The sequence below is a fragment of the Vigna unguiculata genome, chromosome 11 (assembly GCF_037176805.1).
Source record: "Vigna unguiculata cultivar grain cowpea cultivar isolate G323 ecotype 2 chromosome 11, ASM3717680v1, whole genome shotgun sequence".
Classification (NCBI taxonomy): Eukaryota; Viridiplantae; Streptophyta; class Magnoliopsida; order Fabales; family Fabaceae; genus Vigna; species Vigna unguiculata.
The window spans coordinates 18,041,326-18,068,759 of record NC_140802.1 but is presented as its reverse complement, the minus strand read 5'-3'; the positions used below and the strand labels follow the sequence as shown (position 1 = coordinate 18,068,759).

General features: G+C 35.3%; 1 protein-coding gene across 1 annotated transcript; it reads right to left on the bottom strand.

Annotated features, from left to right (window-relative positions):
• Positions 1 to 12,368: 12,368 nt before the first annotated feature.
• On the bottom strand, positions 12,369 to 15,829 carry LOC114170213 (uncharacterized). The gene is made up of 6 exons (XM_085669251.1): positions 15,682 to 15,829; positions 13,817 to 14,989; positions 13,278 to 13,423; positions 12,953 to 13,202; positions 12,567 to 12,779; positions 12,369 to 12,472 (listed from the first exon to the last, which is right to left on the bottom strand). Exons 1-6 carry the CDS (start codon positions 15,827 to 15,829, stop codon positions 12,369 to 12,371), a joined length of 2,034 nt encoding a protein of 677 aa, XP_085525377.1.
• Positions 15,830 to 27,434: the final 11,605 nt, after the last annotated feature.

Genomic DNA, 27,434 nt, shown 5'->3' with positions numbered 1-27,434 from the left:
CACTAAAAAATACAAAAAGATACCTTCAATATCAATAATCGGATGAACCAAATTATAAACCCTAACTAAGCCCTTAGTGGGCATCTTATCGCTAAAAAGCATCACCGCATCCACCACCTCCTAGTCGGCCACCGACAAATCCTCCCTCGCCATTCCCTTATACCTCTAAGGGTTGCCGGTCATAAATAAGGGAAATTTAGTACTCTCATCGTTGGTGTAAAAATGTGAACGTCCAACTTGCTTCACCACCACTTTAAAGAACCCATCTTTAAAGTGTTTGAAAGATTGCGTAAAAACATCCAATATATTAATTCTAGGCCGGCTTACAAGCGACAACCATGTAGTTGGACTTCTCGGCCTTGTATCAAAGAAGTAGAGGAACGCCTGCGGAGAAGGTTGCAAGTATAAAGCCATACACAACAACTGAAACGCCTGCAAGTATGCCCATCTGTTCGGATGCAGTTGAGTGGGAGCAACATTCAACAACCAAAATACTCCCATGGTGAACTCATCAAAAGGAAACCTGATGTGCAGTTGTGAAAAATGACACATGTACATATAAAAGAACTCCTCGGCAGCTCCGTCTCAGCCGTGGCAGACACATTCTACAACACTAACCCTCTCTGGCACCACAATATCCCTTCGAGCGCCCTTCTCAAAGATAGGAGTACAATTCAGCCACGACTTCAGCAATCGCGACCACCAGAATATTGAGTATTGCGTTCGCACATCTGGTTCAACCCACTCGTATCCCGCCTTTGCCAGCCAGCTGCTCTCCGCCAACTTCTCTAGCGGATCCTCCTTAACTTCAACTGTTCTCTCCATAGGGATCCTCCCTACATTTCCCGGTTGCTCCCTATTACTACTACCTGATTGACTACTCCTGCTCCCCCCTGATCGCTCACTACTCGGACTCGATAAGGAAAACCTATCACTAGTACTAGACATACCTGTTCTTTTTTAGGAAGACGGTCGAAATAAGGAAGATATCAAACACGATCTCACGCAAACAAATAGCTCCCCCCAAATTCTTGCAAATGAACCAAAGTGAAGTTCTTCTTTTCTCATGCACTTGTATTTATAATGATCATCTCAAACAATTCAAATTTTCCCGCTAGAAACAATGATTAAACGAAACATCACAACGCACACCAAAGGTCACCAACCTCAAAATGACGGCGCAAAACCCCTTTGACTAGACCTCTAACATTTGCCACCCCTTCACCTGCCACAAACCTGTTCAGATTCCAAGCCTTAACACTGTTCATCACACTTAAAGGCTGGGGGACTGGTGTACTACACCTAGGCGACCTAACACCTAGGCGACCTGACAAAACACACCAACAATTCTCATCCTTTGTAGTTATAGATACATCGGCACAGGCTGGGGGACTGGTGTACTACACATAGGCGGCTTAACCTGAATAAATACACGCAAACATGCAAACAACTATCAGATGAACCAATCAAGCAGGCGTAAGCGGCCTAAGCCACCTACATCAGAGGATAAAACGAGAACTTGTCAACTATTCCAGACTTAAGGTATTACAGGTAAGACCCCTAGGCCTACAAGTGATCGAACTAAAGGGCCTAGGCTAGGCCCAGGCCCATCTACGGCCCCTAACGATGGCCCAGCCCATGACGTGGCCAAGCATACTTAATGATCTATTAATATGCATGGACCCCAGCAATTAAAGGTACACATTCATTAATCCCTTAATCACGAGATTTGACTTTCTGAGAATTCTTTGCTGACTTGAGTGTTGGAGTCTTCCCCGTAGGTAACCCCTCTCGGGTCCAAACCGGTCCAAGCCGAGACACCAGCAGATGGCATATGCCAGCCGGAAGGAAGCCTACTGAGGAGATTGCGGATTGAGGTAAAGTAGCATTTGTGTTAGACATCTCCTATTTGTTCTCCGTAGGAACACTTTCATTCATAATTCATATTTCATATTAAAAAAGTTGATATTATGAAACACCATCCAAAAGTTTTCACATTGAAAACAAAAGCCAAAAAAAAATCTAAAACATAATTATAATACTGATGAGTTCAAATTTTTGCCTTCATTTAATATTTAAATTTGGGGATTTAATTGAATTTTCTGTGCTAAAAGATTGATTTAATTAGGATTTGTGATTATTGGATTTATTGAGTAAGTTTGGTAAAAGTGGCGTAAAAATTGATTTTAGTTGCATAAAATATTATTGGATATTCTAACGTTTGTTAATGCAGCTGGAATTTATTTTTGGTCAATTAATAGTGTGATTTTGAAATATTCAAAGTTACAAAATAAGTCCAAAATCAAGAAATTTTGAAAAAGAATAAATCAGGAGCTAAATGCACCCCCAGTTTTTATTTGCACACTCCTCCCTCAAGTGGACCACAAAAAAAACCTGTTCTGCACCCCCAGTTTTCACTAAGTTACACCCCTCCTACCACTTAAACTCCACTCAACCAGATCATGCCATGTGGCAATCCCCACCTTTTAAGATTAGCCAACCATAAGCTGCCACGTGTCGTAATCCTTCACTCACCAAATTAACCACTCAGATCTTGCCACGTCATCATCTCCTCCATTTCACTCATGAAACCCTAACCCTAATTTTCCTCAAACCCTAGCCGCCACCATCAACCACCATGGCAGCCGCCGCCGCACCTCTTCATCTCGTCGGCCACCACCACACATCTTCTTCCTTCACACCCCTGCAGCGTTTCAGCCACGCTGGCCACTACCAACCTGGAACAGCAACGTGCCGCTCCGTCGCGCGAACCTGCGCAGCGCACACGAACCACCACCGCGCCTCCGTCTTCTTGCCTCCGCACACGTGTCAGCATCTGATAGGACGGTCAATGAAATGGTCAAAACTGGTCAATTCTGGTCAACTGGTCAAAGTTAGCAGTCAACTCTGGTCAAAACTGCAAATATGGTTAAATGAGAGGGGCAGAATTGGAAATTGGACAGGAATTAAGTTGCTAATTAATTAAATAAAAATAAAAGATTTTAGCAACTGACAGATAAAGCCCAAAGTCCAGTGGAAGCCTATATAAAGAGACTTAAGGGAGCAGAAAGGGGGGACTTACAATTTACAACTTACAGCTTAGACACTTAGAACTCTCTGGTTTTGGCAGATACCATCTCCACCACATCTCTCATTCTTTCTTTTATTTTCTTTCCTTCATATCATCATGTATTTCATCAAAGCCATGGAGGGCTAAGCTTTTAGGGTTGATTCCATTGTAATTTCATTATGGATTTTAAGGTTAGAATGAAATAATTTCTTTGTACTTTTTATTATTGTTGAGGTTTTAATTCATCTATGTCTTTTATCTTTGAATCTCGTAAAAAGTAATGATTTTAAATCTATATGCATGTTGATCATATGAGTTCAGGGGTTTTTAAATTTAATTGAGACTTTACTTTGATTTTATTTAGAAACTTTCATGTGATTAAATGAGTTTTTACCAATAATTGAGACTTTACTTTGGTTAAAGGTATTTACTCTAATGAAAATTAATCGAGAGTTTACTTTGATTAATTAAGCTTTTTATTTGGTGAGGAGATAAAAGAATAGACATGATTAGGCATAGTAAAATTTGATTGAGACTGTACTTTGATTGAATTTACTATGGATAATCTAAAAGTTCTCACTTTCAATTGAGACTGTACTTTGGTTAAAAGTGAGAACGCCAACAAATTAATTGAGACTTTACATTGATTAATTTGCAAATCTACAACAATAATTAATTGAGCAATAATCTTTAGATAACCGATGATGAATCTATTTTGAAAAGGCAATGGAATCAATCTATTTTCTTTTCTATTGTTTTTATTTCTTTTTATCTTTTAAATTTTATTTATATCTTTGTTTATCTGAATCCCCTATATTTTTTATTTTGTTTGACTAACCGCTTTGTATAGTTTTATAAGAACTAATTTGTTAAAAATCAATTCCGTGTTCGTTGGGAGACGACTTTGGGTTACTTTACCCTTACTATTTTGTTGACTACTTTCTTAACAATACTGAAGTTGTTATAGATAAGTAGTATTAATTTGAACGCGTCAACGACAGCGTTATCAAATACATTTTGCTAAATTTCTATAGCTATGTTCCTAACTAGAACATACAAAAGGTTGTTTTCCCTCATGGATTGGTCCATTAACAGGATGTTCCATGGTGGATTCCGCATTCCTATAATTTTTGTCTCCCTTTATTAACAAAACAGTAGACTCCATCTTAGCCCCCAAAATAGGTTGTTGCTGGGCAAGATTATCAAGCTTTAATAATGGTGTTGGAAGCGATTTTCCATGCTGTAGGTCCTAAAGTTGCAGCAAAACGAGCCAAACTCCTAGCATATGAGTGTTCAACTTAAAGTCCAACCTGGTGCCAAAAATATACAACATCGATGCTTTAAACAAAATAAGAAAGCCTTATTCAAGGATTAGGATTCACTTCTTTAGATACATACAATAACTAGCTGCTTCACTTCACCCTCAAATGTCGAAATACATAATCTGATCTAGTAACTGGTGGATTAAGCATATTATAAGTTGCACGACGTTCCGCATCTTCCATAACACGTGATTCATTCCAAGTCACCAATGTAAATCACATTATGAATAAGACATCCAAAAGTATTCACTCAATTATAAATTTCTCTATAATCTAGTCAGGAATTAAAATGTACGAAGAAAAAAAAAACAACTTTAGATTAAAACCTATGTTAAAATTGTTTTGATGTCATTTTGAGCTTCTAATTAATTAGACACTTGCAGACATTATACTCGCGCAAAATAACATAATGCATTTGTTCAACCAACTAGCAGAGAACATAAAATTAATACATTAATATAATAATACATTAATGTTACTATAATAATACATTAATAATAATAAGCCAATAAAAGAAAATATAAATTGAAGTACGTTCTCTTCATTCAAAATATATTCAATGATTATTCATTTCTACTTATAAAATATTCCAAAAGTACATAAAAATATTTCATCTTCTAATCATAAAATATTATAAATACATTATGTAGGTTTTCACAAGTTTAGGCACTATAACACTTGTAATGTTGTATCCATACACTTAAAATATCTTGGTAAATATCTATACAATATCATATCCATTGCAAGAAACTTATATTAATACCCATCAAATTTGGGTTTGATTGTCATGCCTATTTCCATTCCATTCTTTCATTCATAAGCACAAATTAAGTTTTCTTCATAGTTGCTAACCTACATAACCAAAGTAACAATATCTCCACCTCTACATGTCTTTAGTTTGTAAATTATTGACAATAATACAAATCAGTGTCATCAACATTGAAATAAATCAAGTCCCCAATAAACAAGACCAAACAGAACCACCATATCTGAAGTTGCCAAATACATATATCTCATTGTTTACTATGGGGGCAAAGCAAGGTTGGGTAATCAATGCCCTGACCAATTTGTTTTTTATTAGATGACCAAACATTGAAATTCGATTGAATGATAGGTTAAAGGAGAAATTATCCATTTACCATTTTCATAACCTCCTTCAATCATCAGCATTCCACAACATCTAAATGCCCAATTTTACATAACTCATTCTAGAAAGTAGATTTCAATATAAAACCATTCCTTAATCTTCACATAATTACTTACAACTTTTGAAATAGTCAGATCACAGCATGACATCAGAGCTTCAATAGTTCCATGAGAGAATGGTCTGAGGTTACACACTCTCGTTCTTAGAAAAACAAAGCGAAACGAAAAGAGGAAGTGAGGGAACCTAGGAGTTCCGATAAATAGGGAAATTCACTAGTTTATAACAAATTCAGATTCAGTAGAATAAAATTCAATCAATAAGTTAAAATTAAACACTAATGGAATAAAGGGAAAGAAGGGGAAGGACTTTATCCGTGCTAATAATGGCTTTGCCGGAAATGAGGAAATGCAGAGCGAATGCTCGTGGCGACTACTAGTGTGCCTGATTGATTGAGGGTTTAGGTAGTGGAGGAATACACATGGCGATGAATACGAGGGAGAAATGGCTCGCGATGAAACCCTATTCGACACTATCTTCGGAGTTGCTAGAGATGTTAGAGTTGGTAAAGAACGCTTTGTTGGTTCCCAATTTGTGTGGCGAAGGAAGTCACGATCTTCGGCGACATGGTAATCTCCACTTGCAGCGACGAGTTATGAGATCTCTGGCGAGGAAATCGATAGCAAGAACCGTGTGGCGGTGTTGGAAAGGTGGAGTACTGAAGGGTTACTGGGTCATAATCCGAGTGCGAAGTTGTGACGAAGTTTTATGGAATGATAACGTGGTGATATCCTGCAGTAAGGAGTGTGGAAGTTGCGAGGGAGGGGGATGAAACCATTAGAGGTTGAGGTTGAGTGAGAGGATTTTGTAAGGTTTGTCAAGCTAGTTTTGTGTCTTGTTTTTATCTCATTAAAATTCAATTTACTGTATAATAAAAAGATAGAATTAAATGAGAAGTAAATAAAAAAAAGTATTATGGAGGAAAAGATGGCACCACTGGAAAAGACGGCATAATGTGTAATGGGAGTATAATGGCGTTTTCAAATGCCATATTTTGCATACAAAATGTGGTAGTTATAGAACTATCGTATTATGAAGCAAATTATGGTGGTTTTCCATAGCTGCATATTAAAACCACCATATTTACTTCATTTTTTTGTAGTCTTGGTGGTTGATTTGATTCAAGTGAAAACTGTTTTAGGCTTTTAAAAGTCACCTTATTTTTAACTAGCCAATTCAACTCCCCTTCTTAGCATTTCAACCATTTCAATGCTTACAAATTCTAGGAGTTTAGTTGGACATCCAAATGGATTTAAAGTACAAACAAAAACGAAAATGCATCATAAATTGTAGAGAGTGAAAATACAAACGTGAACCAAGTTGAGCCAGCCATGGAGAGAACGAAAAACACCAAAATAGGTGTTGTTCAAATGTGTAGAAACATAACTTCAAGGAAGAAGAGAGACAAAAGTATGGTTTGTTTCTAAAAACGTTAAAAACTAATGGAATGAGAGATGGGGACATGGTCACATCATACCCCTCTTTAAACACTAAGCTATTTTTCCAAAAATCACAAAAATGGCCATAGGTTTAGGCCTAAACATGGAGAGTTGGCCCAATCACTTAAGCTAACATGGAATAATAAGCTTATATGGCGTAGATGTGGGACTCCTCTCTTTAGCCCAAAAATTCTTACTAAACCTGAAAATAATTAATAAATAAAAATTTGGCCAAGTAAATCAAAATTAATTAAAATCTAAATTACTAGCCCAATAAAAAGATGCACTAATATTTAACAATTAAGCACTAAATATCCATTAAGATGGGTATAAAAGGGTAAGAAAATAAGGTAAAATATTGGCTCATCAGTTTGCCCATGTCCAAGTCGAGTTGAGTTGGCCTCCTAGGCCATGGTTGAGATGACTTGATCAAGGCCTAGCTTGAGTCGATTTGTGGAAAGCCAACATTCAATTAGGTAAAGCCCAACCCACACTCATTTCAGTTGGGGATGACCCACGTCCAATTGAGTTGGACCGAGATATTGGGTCAAGACCACGTCAAACTAAGTTGGGTCGATCCCACATCATGTTGAGCCATGTGTTCTCGGGCTACGTCAAACTGAATCGTTGCAAAAATTTTCTGAGCCATATTATGAGTATCTTTTGAACCAAATTATGAGAAACCAATGACTTAATATGAGTCACAATATGAGCAGTTTTCATAATCTTTAGAACAATATTTTCAATCACAACTTTAAAGCATTTGTGAAACATCTTTAATAGAATGGATGACAAAGTTTCAACAATAGTTTGATGCATATGTTCGGGATAAAAAAAAGCCAATAGGATCAACTAAATCTTATATGGCATGACATAAAGCAATCTTCAGATTCATAAACCATTACAACAAGAAATTGTACAACATGTGATTGAAGTATATGAGGAAGAATTGGAGTTGAAACCGCTTCCAAAATTTGAGGAAGAAGAAAAAACAAGAAAACAATGAAAACAATATATATTTGGATTTTGATTTATCCCAGTTTTCATAAAACTTTACTACATATATGACGGAAACCCATCAGAGGATGTAAGACCCGGGAAAAAATTAGACTTAAGAGAAACACATGAGAAAAAATTAATGGCTTGATTAATATTGTTGATTTATTTAATTTAATTAGGTTATTAAATTATGAAATATGAAATAATTATTATTTGAGTGATTTAAGTTATTGTGGTATTTATAATAATTATTTAAGTGATGTAAGTTATTGTTTTATTTATTTTAAAATTTTAAATATTATATGTAATGTTGAGAATATAAGTATATAATTATGTGGTGTGTATTATAACATAGAAAAGTAATTAGCTTCTTGGTTGGACAGTGAATAGGTGCGTGCAGGTACTTAGGTTTGAACCTGGACGTCATCATATAGTGTTTTCAAACATTTTTTTTATTCAATTAAAGCATGTGTTCGTTATGCGTTTATAATTTATTGGTGCATTATATATAATGAGAAAGCACGTGGTTTGGTGGTTGTTGTGCTTGCCTGTGGTGTGAAAGTGCTTGTCTTCGAACCTCTGCAGGCTATATTAGGTGTATTGATTATTTTTTTTTCTATTTTTCTCTCTCTTCTGTCTGGTGGGGCCAACGAGCATTTTATAGTTAAGTTCTCTCTCCTCAAATTGGTTCCACACGCGAATGCAAGCTGCAGTGGTTTATTTTTGTACCACACCTAGCCAAACTTCAAACAAGTAAACAATATATACACCAAGAAAGTCAAGTACTCAGCCTAGACGGGGTTAGCCCAAGTTTTACCAATTCTAACCTAAACATCTAGAGGAACAACCTCCACCTCTTATCATCAACATAAGCCGTCAGGATACGTAGTCGGCCTAGACCGACTACCTCAACAGACTCGATAAGATTAAAGCCTAGGCCGACCACTCCAATAAACTTAGTAAAAATGGAAGCCCCCGCGTTCAATAGCTCTTAAGGGCCTGGGTTAGGGCCCAGGCCCACTCGCAGCCCAAGCTAGAGCCAAAGTCAAGGCCTAGCCCATGAGGTAATCAGAAATCATTTATGCTCTATAAATACACGTGGACCCCAGTAATTAAAGGTACGCATTCATTAATCACTGATTTGACCTTCTGAGAGCTTTGACTTACTTGAGCTTTGGAGACTCTTCTGCATGTAACCCCTCCTGGGTTCAAGCTGATATGTACCAACCGGGAAGAGACCAACTGAGGAGATAACGGACTACGTGGTAAGGTGACGCTTGTGCTTGACTCATCTTATTTGTTCTCTGCAGGAACAATTTTCATGCGTTTTTCTCTCCTTTGCTGCCATGCACAAAAATCGGCAATTATTTGGTTTTCGTTAAGCCATCACTGTATCTTTATGTTTCCTTTCTCCTTATTTCACGTACAGGCACACTAATAAAATAAATTGTTGCTGCCACTGCATTATAGTTTCGCAGAATATAAAAATGACCCATTAGGAATCAAAACGGAAGTGTACCACACCCAGCCGATCCCGTTAACATACCAACACATATCACCGTTGACCGACACCTATATCGGCCAAGGTTGGGGGACTGGTGTACCACACCTAGCCAACTCGACCAAATAGTAATAAAACGATACATATATGCCAAAGTAGTCAAGTATTCAACCTAGGCTGAGTCGGCCTGAGCCTTACTAGCCTAAACTAATAACCTGAACGTCTAGAGGGACAACCTGCACAAGACGACACATTACCAACGTAAACTGCCCACAAAAGTAGTCGGCCTAGGCCGGCAACTCCAATATACTTAATAAAATCCAACCCCCCTAGTGTTTAGTGGATCCTCATAAGGGCCTGGGTTAGGGCCCAGGCCAACTTACAGCCCAAACTAAAGCCCAAGCCAGGGCCCAGCCCATGACATAACCAAAAATGATTAATGCTCTATAAATACACGTGGACCCCAATAATTAAAGGTACGCATTCATTACTCCATTAATCACTAATTTGACATTCTGAGAGCTTTGACTTACTTGAGCTTTGAAGTCCCTTCTGCAAGTAACCCCTCCTGGGTCCAAGCCGTCATGTACCAACCGGGAAGAGGCCAACTGAGGAGATAGCGGACTACATGGGTAAGGTGACGCTTGTGTCTAACTTATCTTGTTTGTTCTTTGCTGGAACAAGAAGGAATAAATATAGTTGAATGTTAGGCTTCTTAGGAAAAAAATACAGAAGAAGAAAAGAATAGGGAGGAACCACCGGGTAGAGGGCGACGAGAGAGAGCTTGAAGGACTGAGATTGGAAAGCAAGAGGGACTATGTTCTAGGAGATTTCAAAATTAGGTAGGGGAAGCTACAATTGAGTTTTGCTGTTCTTGTTTTCTTGCTTGATCTTGATTTTTGCTATGTTTATGCTAGCCATGGATGTATGGGTTTTAAAGTTTTTACTAGCTTCTTTCATTGTGTATCATTGTGTTTCATTACTTCCGCATTGTTTTCGTGTAGATGAATGGGTGAGGAAGGTTTTCTTTGGCTTTCTCCTTTAGATTGTTTTCCATTCACAATATGATACTTTATCCGTAGTTATATTTTTGTTTTTATATCCGTTATTGAATTTCCTTTGTCGATGATGAATTAGTCTTTAATAAACAATTAATTGTTATTTTGTTTTCAACAATGAGGTCCAACTGTTTTATGATAAACTATAATCAACTTGTTTAAAAAAATTTCAATTACTCTAAAGTTTTGTATAATTAATTTTAATAGTAATAGTTTGTACATTTTGAAAGTAATTTTTCATTACGTATTGTAGAAATATATAATTTTGACAAAATGTATAATCTTACTATATGTATTACAGATTTTCAAACATATGATTATCATTATAATAGATGTTGAAAATTTAACAAAGAATTATTCACCACTGCTTTCTACATATTGGTAATGGTTTTTTATTAGTTCTTCGTCCATAAATTGATCTAAAATATGTTAGTTGGAACCGTGTAATTGATTCTTGTAAACATGTACAATTATGTTGTTTATTATTAATAATTAGAATAACTTGGGAACTATAGCTTTATATTCAGCACTCATTTTCAGATATATTTAATAACAACATTGAAATTACATCAAATCCATTCCTTTGATTCGTTATTGGTATCATAACGCCGTTAGGTTCAAGATATTATGTTATGTAGTTAGAATTAATATATAAATATTTTACAGACATACATATCACGTTGTTATGTAATGGAGGTGCATAAATGAATTATCGTGGTGTAGTTAGTTAAATTAAGGATGAGTTGGTGGATGGGTTGGTATTCTCTTAAATGCAGTGTTGCATATGTTGAGTAATGGTACAAAGCAATGGTAAAGGTTCAAAGTTTCGACAGTATTTCGTATACTCGTTCATGTCATTCAACTTTCTCAGCTAGTATGAACAAAGCAAAAATGGGACCAGAGAAGAAAATATGGATCGATTTGGGTAAGAATTACCCCTCCATCACTGTGATTTGCCAATGAATTTGGGGACAATGAAAAATTTGTAAATTTGTCTTTAAATATTCATGAATAAGATAATTACCTACTATGTCGATCATTATTGGATTTAGCACATTAAATGTATGCCAAATTTGTTTCTATGATATTTAATTAGTTATTGTATTCAGGAATTCTTAATCTGGTATCTAATAGCGTGGAGATTGATATTTCATTTCTGGGCATTGATATCGTGATTTCCAACCTCCACCATGGGTAGATGTTTCACGCATCATTGGCCTTCTTGGATGTATCTCCAAATAAAGTAAGTCTCTGCTTCAATGTTTAATACTACGATCATATTGCTAAACACTATTGGACAAAATATTTTGATATTCATAACAAAAGATTGATAAGCTATACATTTTGGAAGACTTCTTTGTAAACAACATTTGTTGTTTTGCTGCATCTTTTGTTGTCATTGTCATGGATTAATATCTTTAATCCAGATTTACTTTGAACTCTAGAAACTACAACGTAGAGCTGACCGTGGCTAAATACGGCTGTCGGCAAATACAATTCGACAAAACCTAGTGACTGACCTTGAGATTTGTTTATTGTCATTGCATATGAGAGCATGATGGGAAATTGCTTTCTAATTAGCTTAAATGGCCATGGGGACTGGGACGGAGGCATTGACATTCGAGGAATATAAATTTCTTGTCCATCCTTGTTACCTGTTATCAATTTAGCACCTATGATGTGGTTTGCAAGTCTAGTCACGATCAATCTACTTCCATTCCATAATCTTGTAGCTTGGTCCAAGTTTCTCAAAAGCATTATAGGTACTCCAATCTTTAGTTTGATCTTATGGTTACGAACTCAGAGGTGATATTATTATAAGCATCACTTGAAGCGAATTCATCCACTGAATCAGAACTAAGATATTTTTTTTCTTCCCCTGTATACAATTATTAGATATATAAATAAGACTATTATTAATACCAATCATACCAACATGTACCATTATAAATTCATGACTTCCATTGGCATACCTGGAATTAGTGATAGCATGGATTCATTAATTTGATTGACAATCTCAATTCTACTTGCTAATATTGCTCTGCTCTGCAAAAATGATTCTTCTGTGTACTTGTGAATTAAATCTGGATATGTTGTATTCACAATTCCTTCTATCGGATCATTGAACTCTGAAATGAGAAATTCCTTGGGTATTTCAATCTGAGAATTACTGAATCTGAGAATTACTGAAAATCACCAATTTTGAAAATCCAATCTGAGAATTACTAAATCTCGGATGCAGTACTACTTTGTAAACCTCGTTGTAGCAGACACATATTTTTTGTCAATGTTAGAACTTCACAGTGGTCCCAAAGATAAGATGCATTAATTGTGGAATTTACAATATCGGACCTGCTACCTCCAGGTATAACAAGAAGGATTTGCCTAAAGTCACCTCCAAATACTATCACTTTTCCACCAAAAACAACGTTCTCTTTTGTCATACCACTCATTATGTCATTCAAAGTTCTATCTAATGCTTCAAAACAATATTTGTGTGCCATTGGAGCTTCGTCCCAAATAATATGTTCAGCTTTCTTTAACAACTCTGAAGCTTCAGATCCTTGTTCGATATTGCAAACTGAATTATCTAATGTTGGTACTGGTATCTTAAATTTGGAATGTGTTGTTCATCCTCCTGGTAGTAATAGAGAAACTATTCCACTTGAAGCAACAATTAGTACAATTTTTCCTTCAGAACGAAATGCTGTTGACAGTGTTCTCCACATGAAAGTTTTTCCAGTTCCACCATATCCATATAGAAAGAATACTCCTCCTTGTTTATTTAGAACGACCTTACTAATCCTTTCAAAAATTTGCTTTTGTTCACCTGAAAGGAATTGTTATGTCAATTGTTAAATAATGTCATTTTCGTTTAAAATAATACAATAACAAAGAACATAGATTCTGAACCTGTCATTGATCTTAAGTTGGATTGGAACAATTCTCGTTGCTCAACAATGTTATAATTCAGTTCTGCATATATAAGCCTATTTCCACAATTTTGGACAACAAAATCATTTGGGTATGGCATGGTTGGGAAGAATTTTAAACTGCTTCTATTATCTTCAAGCAATTTTTCTATCTCGACCAAAGTCAGGTTTTGGAGCATTTTTGTTCCAATGGTTAAATCTACGTACAAACAATTTATAGAATTTCTTGTTACTTTGGAAGAGACTATCTAGTAATCTAATTCATTAATAATAAACAAAATAGATATAACCTGCAATTTCGAAAAAATTTCGCTCGCGATACAAAATTCCATCTGCAAGCCACTCCCATGTTTGGTTCCATAGATCTTCTGGATGATTAATGCTATTTGACAACATGATAGTAACAAATTGTTTTCTAAGATAATGTCCGGAACCCCAATCTTTTGCTTCTTTTATAGCTTCGACATGTTCTGTATCATTTGTTAAAATTCCTAGAGCTAAGCAAGCTTCTCTAAATTTAGAATATGTTACATTGTTAACTGTTCTGATATCTATGTATGATGTTGCACCTTTTACATGGGTTAGCATTCTTCTAAGATAAAACACTTCACCAGTACTTGGAGGTACCCAAATTAGCCTTCCAATAGTATTTCCTGTTTTCCTTGGTTTCCAACATCTATCTTTCTTTACATAAACAAACTTCGAAACGAATTCAACATATGTTAGCTTTCTGGCTTCTGCATATTTCTTATTACATTCCATCCAGCCTATAAACATTGATTTTGAAACTGTTGCTTTTCCCACAATATCATCCATTTCGTCATCATCTTTAAAGTACAATGCCTGTTCTCCCGGTAGATGAAAAAATAACCTTTCTATTGCTGGATTTCGTCCATGAATGGGGAACGAAAATATTGTCCAACATGCCTCGCATGGAGATACATATCTGTAGTCCAGATATTGTTTGATTTCATCTACTAGTTGTTTCTTCAAACATGCTTCGTTCTGTTGTGGAACTATGGCAGCTGTTATTCTATCGTAACCTTTGTTGATATACTTAAATAAGTACTTGATCGATGTACTGCGATTACACCATTCTACATTTATATGTGCTTGGTACTTAAGAAGTAGTTCAGGGTTGTAAGGAACCACAGAACGGTTATCAAGGCAAACACCATTCTTTGTCATAGTTAATGAATCGTTCCTTCTACGATAATGTGGATATCCATCTTCTGATACACTGGTGGTGTTCTGAAAGTTTTTGAGATATAGGCGCGAGCATTTTCCATTTTTCATGCAAGGAAAGGATCTGTTTATAGTACCACAAGGACCGTGTATCATGTGATCTAGAACACACTGATGTAATTTAGGACATGTTATTGGACACAAGATTTTAGCAGAAAACACTTTGTCAATATCATCAGGAGTTAGGCCGCACTTTTGAAATTCTATAGTATACATGACTACAAAATAATCACAGAATAGTTAGTATAATACAATTATATCATTATTCATAGAAGGGATTAGTTACATGCAATAGTTCGGCCCAATAAATGATTTTTGGTAAGATCTATGAGAAGTTCAAATTTAATCTTGAAGACCCTTGAAACTATATCAGGACGATCGGTTGAGGATAACTTTAACTTTTTCAATGCTCTAGTGATTTTTGGCCATTTAGGATTGCACATGAAAGTTATGAAGAGATATGGAAATCCCATATAACTACAAAATGCCATTCCATCAAAATACAGTTGGTCCATAAATCTTCTACTACCAATAAAAGATGAAGGAAGAACAACCCTCTTTCCTTGTTGTGATCCTTGGCTTTGTGAACTACCTGAAGCTTGACAAATGTTATTATATTTATCAACCCTTAACTTAGATTGATTATATTTAATGAACGACAATCTTTTGGATTCCATCATTGTATATCCATCAATAATGAATTATTGAAAAAGTTGTCTAGATGTAACCAAAGTTAATGCTTCTGAGTGACTTGTTTGCAACCTAAAACAAAACCACTCCCTAATTGTCAGTCTATATCCATCTTCCCCATATGGAAATAGTAAAGGATATTGAAACCCTAGGTAGCTTGTGTGCAATTCATTTATTCTTTGTAATTTTTCAGATTGCTTTTCCATTATGATGTCTCTACTTGAAGCAGTATCAACATCTCCAACAATAAGGGCTACAACTTTTAAAACATTGGGAACATTGTATATCCTTCCATCTTTTGTTCTGTCTGCAATAAGTCTCAATTTCAAATCATCAAATGGTTGGTTTCTATATCTGTCCCTTACCATTCTAAATGATTTAGCATGAACATTGAACTCATTGAGCATCTTTTTTAATTTGCTGACAATTTCCAAATCAATATTATCTTGATTCTTATGAAGAGTAAGAGGTAATATAAGTACTTGTTCAATTTCGTTTAACTTGAATATAAGAAACTTTTCATGTACCTTAATGATTTCATTTTATTTTGAACTTCATTTTCGGTGTCATAAATATATAGTTGGGAAAACTTTGGAAGCCCACCGGGTACTGGTAAAAGGCTCCCTATTCTATGACAAGATTGACCTTGGATTCTTAAATTGGGCGGTCCTTTTCCATTATTAAAAGTTCTTTCAACTTTTGCTCCAGGTGATGTAAAGGCAAACATCATATTGTATGTCCTGATATGATTTTGATAGTTTTTACTTTCTTTTGATTCATTGTCAAATAACAGACGTTGCAAAACAATTGGTGGCTCTTTTAGAATTGGTAGTTGAACTTTACCATTACCGCAACACAAATGGAAAGTCGGACTCACACATCTTCTAGTCTTTTTAATCCTTTCCTCGTACCACATGTAGGCCTTGCATTCCCTGCATATGAATATTGGATCTCCAATGTCTACGTACACTATGTATATTCAAATATACTCTTACTAAATGAAGTAGAATATAGGAAGAATAAAAATTATAGGTATTATATAAAATCTTATCTAGGATTCATGGGCTGTTCGATTTCCCAATCTTGTGCTATAGAGTCATGTTCCATGTCTTCGTTCTGCTCAGGTGGTGAATCTAAAAAAGGTTATTCGTATATGTCAAACATATAGTAACAATTTCAACAGTCTATAAATAATATACTACCAATTTAGAAAGTATTACCTCTAACGATATTGTCAATCTGGGGAGTTGTACTTTCATGTAGTGCAACATCTTGTACTACAACATGGGATGATGACTCACCTGTTGAACTTTAACGAAACTCTGATGAAAACTCTGTTGCAACTTGAAACTTCTGAAGCAGATTTTGGCGATGAAAAGTCTCATTAAGAAATATAAAGCTCATAGCATTAGTTTTCCTTTGAGGTGGTTCTTGATTATAATTTCCTTCGATATCCTTATTTGGTTCAATCTGCCGATTGAAGAAATCCATCATTGTAATATCAGACAATGGTGTACAATTCCTTTTCCTTCAATGATCTTCATCATGTAGATCTCTATGATTTTTCTCTACACATTTCATTTTCTTTTCTTTGATCATCAACTTTCGTTTTAGTCTTGCATTTGCGCAAGATGCATTGGATTCCATGATCAAACTGTTACTGAAACAATTATGACAAATAATATTGTTGTTTATACAAAATCATTGTACACATTTGTATTGCATATCAATATTTCAAACCAAACACAATATTTGTTTTACATTGACGAATTAAAAACTTCTCCCAGTCCAAATTTACTATCTTTTTGTTGCCACAAAGCATGTAACAATCATATAGAAATAAAAAAAAAAAGTAATAGAAGAACACATTGTACCTAAAACTTAATCTAGTTGATTTCTGGATTTGGTCTTCCTATAACTCTTCTAAGTTTAACTCTTTGTTATACCTGAAGCTTTGAAACAAAATATCTTAAACAAACTTTTAGTTGAGGGAAAATATAAATTGCGCGCCAAATTAATTTTATTTATTTAGTTTATTGCATTTAAACCTTTATTATCAAAATGATTGATTGTATAGGATGAGGTAGTTGAACCCCTAAAAGTCATTCTGCATGTACTTCATTCATCCAAATGTCTACATCCATTAATGAAGGTTTTCTTTCTTTAAATTATTTTTATAATTAAGTTAAAAAGTAATGATGGTTGGTGTAGAACCTTCCATTCGATGAGTTTCAAGTTGTTTCACAGTTATATATAGTCTGATAACTATTCTCTTCTGCATTGTCCAAAAAACTTTCGAACTTCACCAACCAAATTTTCTGAAATGTCGAATTTTGAGGCAAACGAAAACAATTTTGCAAGACACTATTCCTTCAATAATTGGTTCCAGAGTTCACTCAACTTGGTATTTTCAACATGGGTAAGTATTGAACTTATGATTTCATTTTTCTTGATGATCATTGTTAGATTTCTGGTAAAGATTCAAACTTTCATCAAGTTGTCATCTTCTACAACGAAAATACATAGATTTTTTGTAAAAAAATCCTTGCTTGCTATATGTAATAGTTTGGTTCTTTCTAAACATGAATAAAAAAGTTGACTTCTTTTCATTTTGAAACTGTTGGGTAGGAGTTCATTCGTTTTGATGAAACTTTCTTTCACTACTGGGGACAACATATGGAGATGGGGACAAACTACTTTCGTGATTCGGTAGGAAACTATCTTATGGTTGAATTTGAAGAGTGTTTCATGCAAAATCGAAGCTTTCGTATAGCACGGGAAATTTCAAATTTTTATAAATTGGATGATCTATACTGGTTAGGGATACTATATTGTGGACACCGTTACTTTCAAATTCGTATTTTCAATTTGGCTATGAAAGAAATAGACTATCCTGCTCCCAGACTGGTTCCTAATCCCCAACGACCTTTGTCTTCTTCGAGGTTTTTCACTTGCTTTAAATCCAAACTATTGCTACCTCATGTATTATTTTAAGATTCATAAGTTCATCTTGGTTTCTTAAACTTAAGTTATTAATTATACTTTTAAACTGATGCAGACATGCATTAAGTTGGAATATGCCTTTGTTATTTTTTGGGCACATGAATTGAACTATGACAACATTTAACTAATTGATCCACGTCAGAAGAAACATGATGTTGGCATACATAAGTCGCCAAATGGGGACTTGATTATACAAAAAGGGGTGTTAAAGATGGCTGAGTATTTCAACGTCAAGGAAAACAAAATCATACATATGAGTTATGTTGACACAAATACATTTTTATTTAGGTTTTTTTCATCTGAGGGAATTGAAATCAATTATGCTCCTCAAGTGGTCAGCGTTAGTAATCATGATACACATCTCGGAGACTATGACCCTGCAGATTTTTACTATTCAATGGCCAAATGCTTATCTGAGAATGATACCAAATCATCATCACTGGTATATGATTTTTGACCTTAGATGTTATAGTGCAACATATTTTCATGTGTTCTAATTATAACTACCAATTTGATTTTCTTTCAGTACTTGGAATCCGAATTTGCAGCAAAAGCTCTTGTTAAGAAGAGGACACGATACATATTGGTCAATGCTGAAGGTGATTGTTGGCCTTGTACAATTCGAAGATTTGGAAGAAGGAACAAAGAATGCTACTTAAGTTGTGGGTGGAAAGAATTCTGCAAGCAGAACAAATTAAAGGAAGGAACCGTAATCAAACTTCGTGTAGATAAGGAACTATCGAATTTTATCTATGTAATGGAGATAAAAGTATAACCTTTGTATTTGGTAGTTTGTTTTGTCGAACAATAAACCACAATAGTATTTCATAGGTCCATCAGAAGAACAAAAATCTTTTTGATATATATTTGTTAACAAATGTTGCTTATCGTTATATATTTATATATATAACATATATTTTGTAGGTCTATACAATTCTTATTTATTACTAATTCTATCTGTAATTATCTTGCTTATTCTTATATTTTGTACCTCTTCATGCATACAATAATGTTATAACCATAGTTCGACCTTCTACACAAAAAATATTATAATATATTGAATGTGCGTGGGAACTTAGGACTATAACTTCACACAGGCTTAAACGATTAAGTTGATAGAATATCAATTTGAATTTACGACGAAATAACTTAAACACATTTCCAAACATAATAGTTAAATTGTATATGGAACTTAGAATTTTGATGTGCAATAGTAAATAATAACATTTACATAATAATATAGTTGGTAAACATAATGTTTGGTAAACATAGTTGGTGGATAAAATATTACAACGATGGTGTAGTCAAAATAAACAACTGTCCGCAAATCCAAATGTAGACAAAACCATTAATATGATAATGATTTCCAAAATACAGGACACCATCACCAACTTTGATCACCACGACGTCAAAATCCATATGTATTTACAAAAATGACTGGTCAACCTTAGGGTTTCTCCTGTTTCATCCGCTTTTTATTTTGGTCCTAGAAAATTCTGCACTTGGAATATCATCCAGATGGTCGCAATCAACCTCAAAGTCGAACAACAGTTCCTTGGTAGGGGTAACACAGAAGTCAATATAAAGATCATGATTTGCGGATCCACTCAAAGTCAATTGCACATTCCAAACAATTTTTTATTATATTTATTTTGTGGATTCCAAAAACATCTAAAACTAACATAAGAATAGATTATATATTACCATGCATATATCAACTTCTGTATTTTGATCAAAACTGACTGTCCAATGATTTCTTTGTTCTGCGAATTTTAAAGATAAAATCCTTACTTCAAATCAATAGTACTATCAAAATTAAGTATACAATGAGTTTAAACTCTAGATACATTTCCTGTATGCCATGCACTTTTAGTGGAACCACCAGACTTTGATTTGTTTGTGGATCCATAAGATGATTTAGATTGCTTTGTGCAAACACATACAGTTGTGGGACTTGACTCTTCAATCTGTCAAATTCATTCAAGAAATTTGAATAAATTTATAATTACGAAAGAAGTACAAAATTTTACAAATTAGACGTACCTTTTTTGTATGACGACTACTTATATTCAATCCAATTGTTTGAGATTGCGTATTGGGACCACATATAGCCTTGCGGCTTGACTCTTTGGGCTATCATTCAGGCAAAAGGAAACTGTCAAAATCTACAATTAAGAAAGTAAAAAAAATATGATATTACATATAACTTTATCTCGTGAGGTGCACTTTTAATAGACCCAACTGTTTTAGATTGCTTATTCGAAACACATATACCTGGTGTTTTAGTTCCTTTATCCTATCATTCAAAATCAAAGTAGTAAATACATAATTTCAAACTAAGTTATTACATCACGAAATCAATAAAAAGGAAAAACAACTAAATCATAATCAAGAGAATGACCTCCTCTCTTTCGGGTCCGCCCTTAGAGTTTGCTTCGGTACTCGAATCAGATGTACCTTCACCACTGCAGTCCTTAATCTACATATCAATAACAGTAAAAAAATCATGTTATTAAGTATAATTCAAACACATAAATTCTCTTGGTACAACATATTAACCTACCATCTTAGGATCAAGTTTACTTCTAATGGAAGCAATAGTTTCAGGATTGGTTGAAGCTTTCATTACAGAGGAAGATCTGTTACTTGGTTGAACTCTAACCTTAAAAGCAAGAGTACATCCTAGCAAAGCATCTAAATCCTCTGGAAAACATTTGGGATCATCTTCACCATCCTAAAATAAAAAAATGCAATGTTACACATCCATTTAGTGGAAGCAATTGACAAACATACTAATATCACCTCAATCATCTTATTCATCAATTCAAGAGCTGATACACCAATCAAGTTAGTACAGTCTTGATCCCACATTGCAAAATTTGTGTAACTGTCTCCATCTGTAACCTGTAATTCTAACTTATATCTGCAACAAAAAGATTTACTTATTTAATAACATATTGCTGATGTAAACATGAAAAATATCTAAAATATAAATACAAACCTAATTCTATGCTTTTCATTATCAAACCCACAGAGAACACACTTAAAAGGACCTACTTCATCAGTCTTCTTCCTGCAGCTATTGCATATTGGATAACACCATCCATCATTACCTAAATTAAACTTTACAGTATTTGCAAAGGTAACACAATATTGTTCCTATTACAAAACAAAACAAACTTATCACAATAAATAAATAATAAATTCAATAAAAATGTTACAAAAACCAAGAATAACTTTCTGATTACCTCTTTCATACATGTATTTCAGATATTACGCACAACAACTTTATACATAAATTTCTCATGTTCACTATACTAGGACGGTGAACTCAATTGGCTACACTCTTGACTCGGATTAACTTCATTGCCAAAACGTCTATAAGTAGAATATTTAAATCATTATCATACAATATATGTTAAACATAATGTTAATATCTAAAATATAACAACACATACTCTATCCATTGCTCCCTGAATCAAACTAACTCAGCACATTCTTCAACCATAAAGAGCTTTGAACCATTCCAGGAATTCGATATTGAGATTGGCCATCGTCCTAAATTAACAACAAGATCAGCAGAAAAAAAACCACAAAACACAGAAATAAAATGGACAAACCTGAACACGGCTTAATCTTAGCCTGTGTCAACATAACGACAAAAAGATAGGAATCTGGTTCACCCCTCCAATTACTCATAAACTTGAAGTAATATGAATCCCACAACGTACAACCAATGACTGCAGAACTGTAAAACACGCGACAATAGTTTAAAAATATCAAGTCATGAATGAGAATACAACAATATTAAAAAACATAGTAAATAATTACTAACCTCATATCCCTTATATGAAAGACAACATTCTTCGACTGAGGATTACACCTCACATTATCAACCACTCCTATAATATCTAAAAGAAATAATAACAACCCATTAAAATCATAATCTTTATATACTAAATTCCAAAGAACAACATCATATGTACATACCATACACCAGATCAGCAGAGTAATTTCCATACACTATATCTTCAATACTTTTGAAGTTGTAAACGTTCAGTGAAATACTTGAAATTGGTTGTTGTTTTATAGTTTTGCCCCAATGAACAACAATTTGTAAGGATGTTCACATACTCGAAATTGTCCTTGATTTTTCAATATCTTAAAGTTATGCATTATATAGGTTTGACCCTCTACCACTTTTTCTTCCCACAAACATAAATCCTCCTTTTTTACCATGGTAGGAATCATATCACCCTGAAAAAAAACATAAACATAGCAACACATAAAACAACAACACAATTGCATTACCTTTTGATCCAAAAGAATCAACTCCATATGATGACTGTTATCCCGGTTTTGAACAAACCACAAGTCTTTGACTCTAACAGCAAGCTTCAATGTTTCTTTTGTTGTCATCAATATCTTTGATGAGATCAAGTTTTCTCGCCATCAGAAGATACAAACACAACCTACACCAAGTTAACATACAAAAAATGTAAATAACACCAACTATAGAATCTGAGAAAAAACTAACAGCAACTCTTAAACGGAAAGAAGAAACGGAAACCATAACTCATCAAACTGAAAAACACAAAATACATACCTGGTAAACCATATAAAACTGAAACAAAAGAAAAACGAACGAAACTACAAAATCAAAAAAATCAACCAACTAAAAAGACAACAAACATAAATAATCCCAACATCCAAAACGGAAAAACTAACACAATTGAAAAACTGAAAAAATAAGACAAATATTAAACGAAAAAAAACAAACACAAACTGATGAGTTCAAATTTTTGCCATCATGTAATATTTAAATTTGGGGATTTAATTGAATTTTCTGTGCTTAAAGATTGATTTAATTAGGATTTGTGATTATTGGATTTATTGAGTAAGTTTGGTAAAAGTGGCGTAAAAATTGATTTTAATTGCATAAAATATTATTGGATATTCTAATGTTTGTTAATGCAGCTGGAATTTATTTTTGGTCAATTAATAGTGTGATTTTAAAATATTCAAAGTTACAAAATAAGTCCAAAATCAAGAAATTCTGAAAAAGAATAAATCAGGAGCTAAATGCACCCCCAGTTTTTACTTGCACACTCCTTTTAAAGTGGACCACAAAAACCTGTTCTGCACCCCCAGTTTTCACTAAGTTGCACCCCTCCTACCACTTAAACTCCACTCAACCAGATCATGCCATGTGGCAATCCCCACATCTTAAAATTAGCCAACCAGAGCAAGCCATGTGGCAACAATCCTTGTACTAACAAGCTGTCCAATGGAAGGCTGCCACGTCATCATCTTCATCTCCCAAAACAGAAACCCTAATTTTCCCCAAACCCTAGCCACCACCATCAACCCCCACGGCAGCCACCGCCGTTTCCGGCCACCACGATTCTGCAGCGACGCGTCACCACCAACCTCAGCCGCATCCAGCAAACACCAGTTCCGCCACTTCACGAGCAGCCTTCACGCACCATCTTCTCCATTTCTCCATGGCAGCAGCGAACGCGAGCATCCACCGCGCCGCACCGTCGGACCACCATGAACCACCGCGCCGTCAGCCGTCATTGCCATCTCCATCTCCATTGCATCTGCAGAAACCCTAATTCTGGAGAGAGAATCTGCACTGCCACGTGTCAGCATCTGATAGGACAGTCAAACTGGTCAACTCTGGTCAACTGGTCAAAGTCAGCAGTCAACTCTGGTCAAAACTGCAAATATGGTTAAATAAGAGGGGCAGAATTGGAAATTGGACAGGAATTAAGTTGCTAATTAATTAAATAAAAATAAATGATTTTAGCAACTGACAGATAAAGCCCAAAGTCCAGTGGAAGCCTATATAAAGAGACTTAAGGGAGCAGAAAGGGGGACTGACAATTTACGACTTACAGCTTAAACACTTAGAACTCTCTGGTTTTGGCAGATACCATCTCCACCACATCTCTCATTCTTTCTTTTATTTTCTTTCTTTCATATCATCATGTATTCCATCAAAGCCATGGAGGGCTAAGCTTTAAGGGTTGATTCCACTGTAATTTCTTAAATGGATTCTGAGGTTAGATGAATTTATATGTTTTGTTATTTTGATTATTGTTGTGGTTTTTGTTTATCTATGTCCTTTGCTTCTTAATCGAATAGAAAATAATGATTTTAAATCTACATGCATGCTAATCATATGAGTTAAAAGGTTTTTAAATTAAATTGAGACTTTACTTTGATTTTGTTTAGAAACTTTCATTTGATTAAATAAGTTTTTGCCAATAATTGAGACTTTAATTTGATTAGAGGTAATTACTTTAACTAAAATTAGTCAAGACTTTACTTTGATTAATTAAGTTTTCTATTTGGTAAAGAAACAAAGGAATAGACATGATTAGGCATAGTAAAATTAATTGAGACTGTACTTTGATTGAATTTACTATGGATAATCTAACAATTCTCACTTTTAATTGAGACTGTACTTTGATTAAAAGTGAGGATGCCAACAAATGAATTGAGTCTTTACATTGATTTATTTGTAAATCAACAACAATAATTAATTTAACAATAATCTCTAGATAACCAATGAAGAATCTAATTTAGAAAAAGCAGTGGAATTGACCTATTTACTATTACTGTGTTTACAATCTTCCGTGTCATTTTCTTTTGCATATCAAAAACCCCATATTTTTATAATTGCTAGTTTTAATTGCATTTTTAAGAATCAAATATTTGAGATCAATTCCGTATTCGTTGTGAGACGACTCAAGGTTATCTTAACCCTAACTATTTTGTTCACTACTAACTGGCAATACTGAAGTTACTAAAGTAGTGGTAATTTGATCGCCTAACGACAGCGATATCAGTAAGTTTGGTAAAAGTGGCGTAAAAATTGATTTTAGTTGCATAAAATATTATTGGATATTCTAACATTTGTTAATGCAGCTGGAATTTATTTTTGGTCATTAATAGTGTGGATTTGAAATATTCAAAGTTACAAAATAAGTCGAAAATCAGGAAATTCTGTAAAAGAATAAATTAGGAGCTAAATGCACCCCCAGATTTTATTTGCACACTCCTTCTAAAGTGGACCACCAAAAACTTGTTTTGCACCCCCAGTTTTCACTAAGTTGCACCCCTCCTACCACTTAAACTCCACCCAACCAGATCATGCCCTGTGACAATCCCCACCTTTTAAAATTAGCCAACCAGCACAAGCCACGTGTCATAATCCTCCACTCACCAAATTGACCAGTCAGATCTTGCCACGTCATCATCTCCTCCATCTCACACATGAAACCATAACCCTAATTTTCCTCCTCTCCTTCCATCACCATGGCAACCGCCACCCTAGCCACCAATCTCACCGCTCGCCACCACAATTCCACCATCTCGCGCCACCATCATCTCCGCACCTCACACCGCCATTCGTTCACGCAACTGTCGCAGCCGTGAGCGAGAGCAAACCACCTACATCCATCTTCTCCGGCAGCCTCCGTCATCACCTTCACGCAACCATGGCAGCAGTTGCAACGCACCTGGACTAACAACCACCACGCATCTGGATCGCGTCGGAGCACAGAGCTGGACCACCGCGCATCTTCTTCCACGCACCTTCAACCATTCCAGCAGCTCTAAAAAACACTAACACAGCATTCTCCGCAGCGAACCAGTCACAGCCAACACGCCGGAAGCAGTACCAGCACCAACACCTCCGTCACACCTGCACTTTGAGGTTCCACGCAGCAGCAGCCACCGCAACGCACCACCTTCATGCTGGAAAAAGCGAAACTGCGCACCACTTCGAGGCACCATGGAAGCCGTAGTCATTCACGCTCCACCATCCAACGTTTCAACGTTCCACGCATATCGCGTCCCCTCCATTCTTCATCATCAATGTGTAGCCTTTTAGCCGGAAATACCACAACAGCCATTGATGAAGAACGAACCACCGTTCGCGCACCTGCAACCACCGCAGCTGCGTCCAACGCCGTGAATCTGCACCGCTCTCCATCTCCACACGAATTTGCAACACACCTTCATCATTTCATTCACGCACAAGCAATTTCGTTCTTCATCTCATCGGCATTCGAAATGCAGCAGCCACCGCAGTGCACCTCCGGCCACCACAGTTCCATTAGCACCACCATCACGTCGGAGCAGCCGCGCCGTCACGTACAGCCAAGGGAGGGAAAAGACTGTGAGAGTGAAACCCTAATTCTGGGGAGAGACTCTACGCCACGTGTCAGGCTGCTATTGGACAGTCAAACTGGTCAACTGGTCAACACTGGTCAAATGGTCAAAGTCAACAGTCAACTCTGGTCAAAACTACAAAAATGGTTAAATAAGAGGGGCAGAATTGGAAATTGGACAGAAATTGAGTTACTAATTAATTAAATAAAAATAAAAGATTTTAGTAACTGACAGATAAAGCCCAAAGTCCAGTTGAAGCCTATATAAAGAGACTTAAGGGAGCAGAAACGACGGACATCAGACACTTAGAACTCTCTGGTTTTGACAGACACTGTCATCCATCAAATCTCTCATTCTCTCTTTTCTTTTATTTTCTTTCCTTCATCATATATTATCATGTATTCCATCAAAGCCATGGAGGGCTAAGCTTTAAGGGTTGATTCCACTGTAATATCTTAACTGGATTCTGAGGTTAGATGAATTTATGTGTTTGATATTTTGATTATTGTTGTGGTTTTTGTTTATCTATGTCCTTTGCATCTTAATCGAATAGAAAATAATGATTTTAAATCCACATGCATGTTAATCATATGAGTTAAAAGGTTTTTAAATTAAATTGAGACTTTACTTTGATTTTATTTAGAAACTTTCATTTGATTAAATTTGTTTTTTGCCAATAATTGAGACTTTACTTTGATTAGAGGTAATTACTTTATCTAAAATTAGTCAAGACTTTACTTTGATTAATTAAGTTTTCTATTTGGTGAGGAAACAAAGGAATAGACA

Excerpts from the sequence above, each read along its gene's own strand:
- LOC114170213 (XM_085669251.1), bottom strand. The coding sequence starts at position 15,829 with ATGGTAAGGGACAGATATAGAAACCAACCATTTGATGATTTGAAATTG. Across the intron at positions 14,990-15,681 it reads AGATGTTGATACTGCTTCAA|TCATGTATACTATAGAATTT; the intron begins GTAGAGACATCA and ends ATTATTTTGTAG. Across the intron at positions 13,203-13,277 it reads TTCGTTCTGAAGGAAAAATT|ATACCAGTACCAACATTAGA; the intron begins GTACTAATTGTT and ends TCCAAATTTAAG.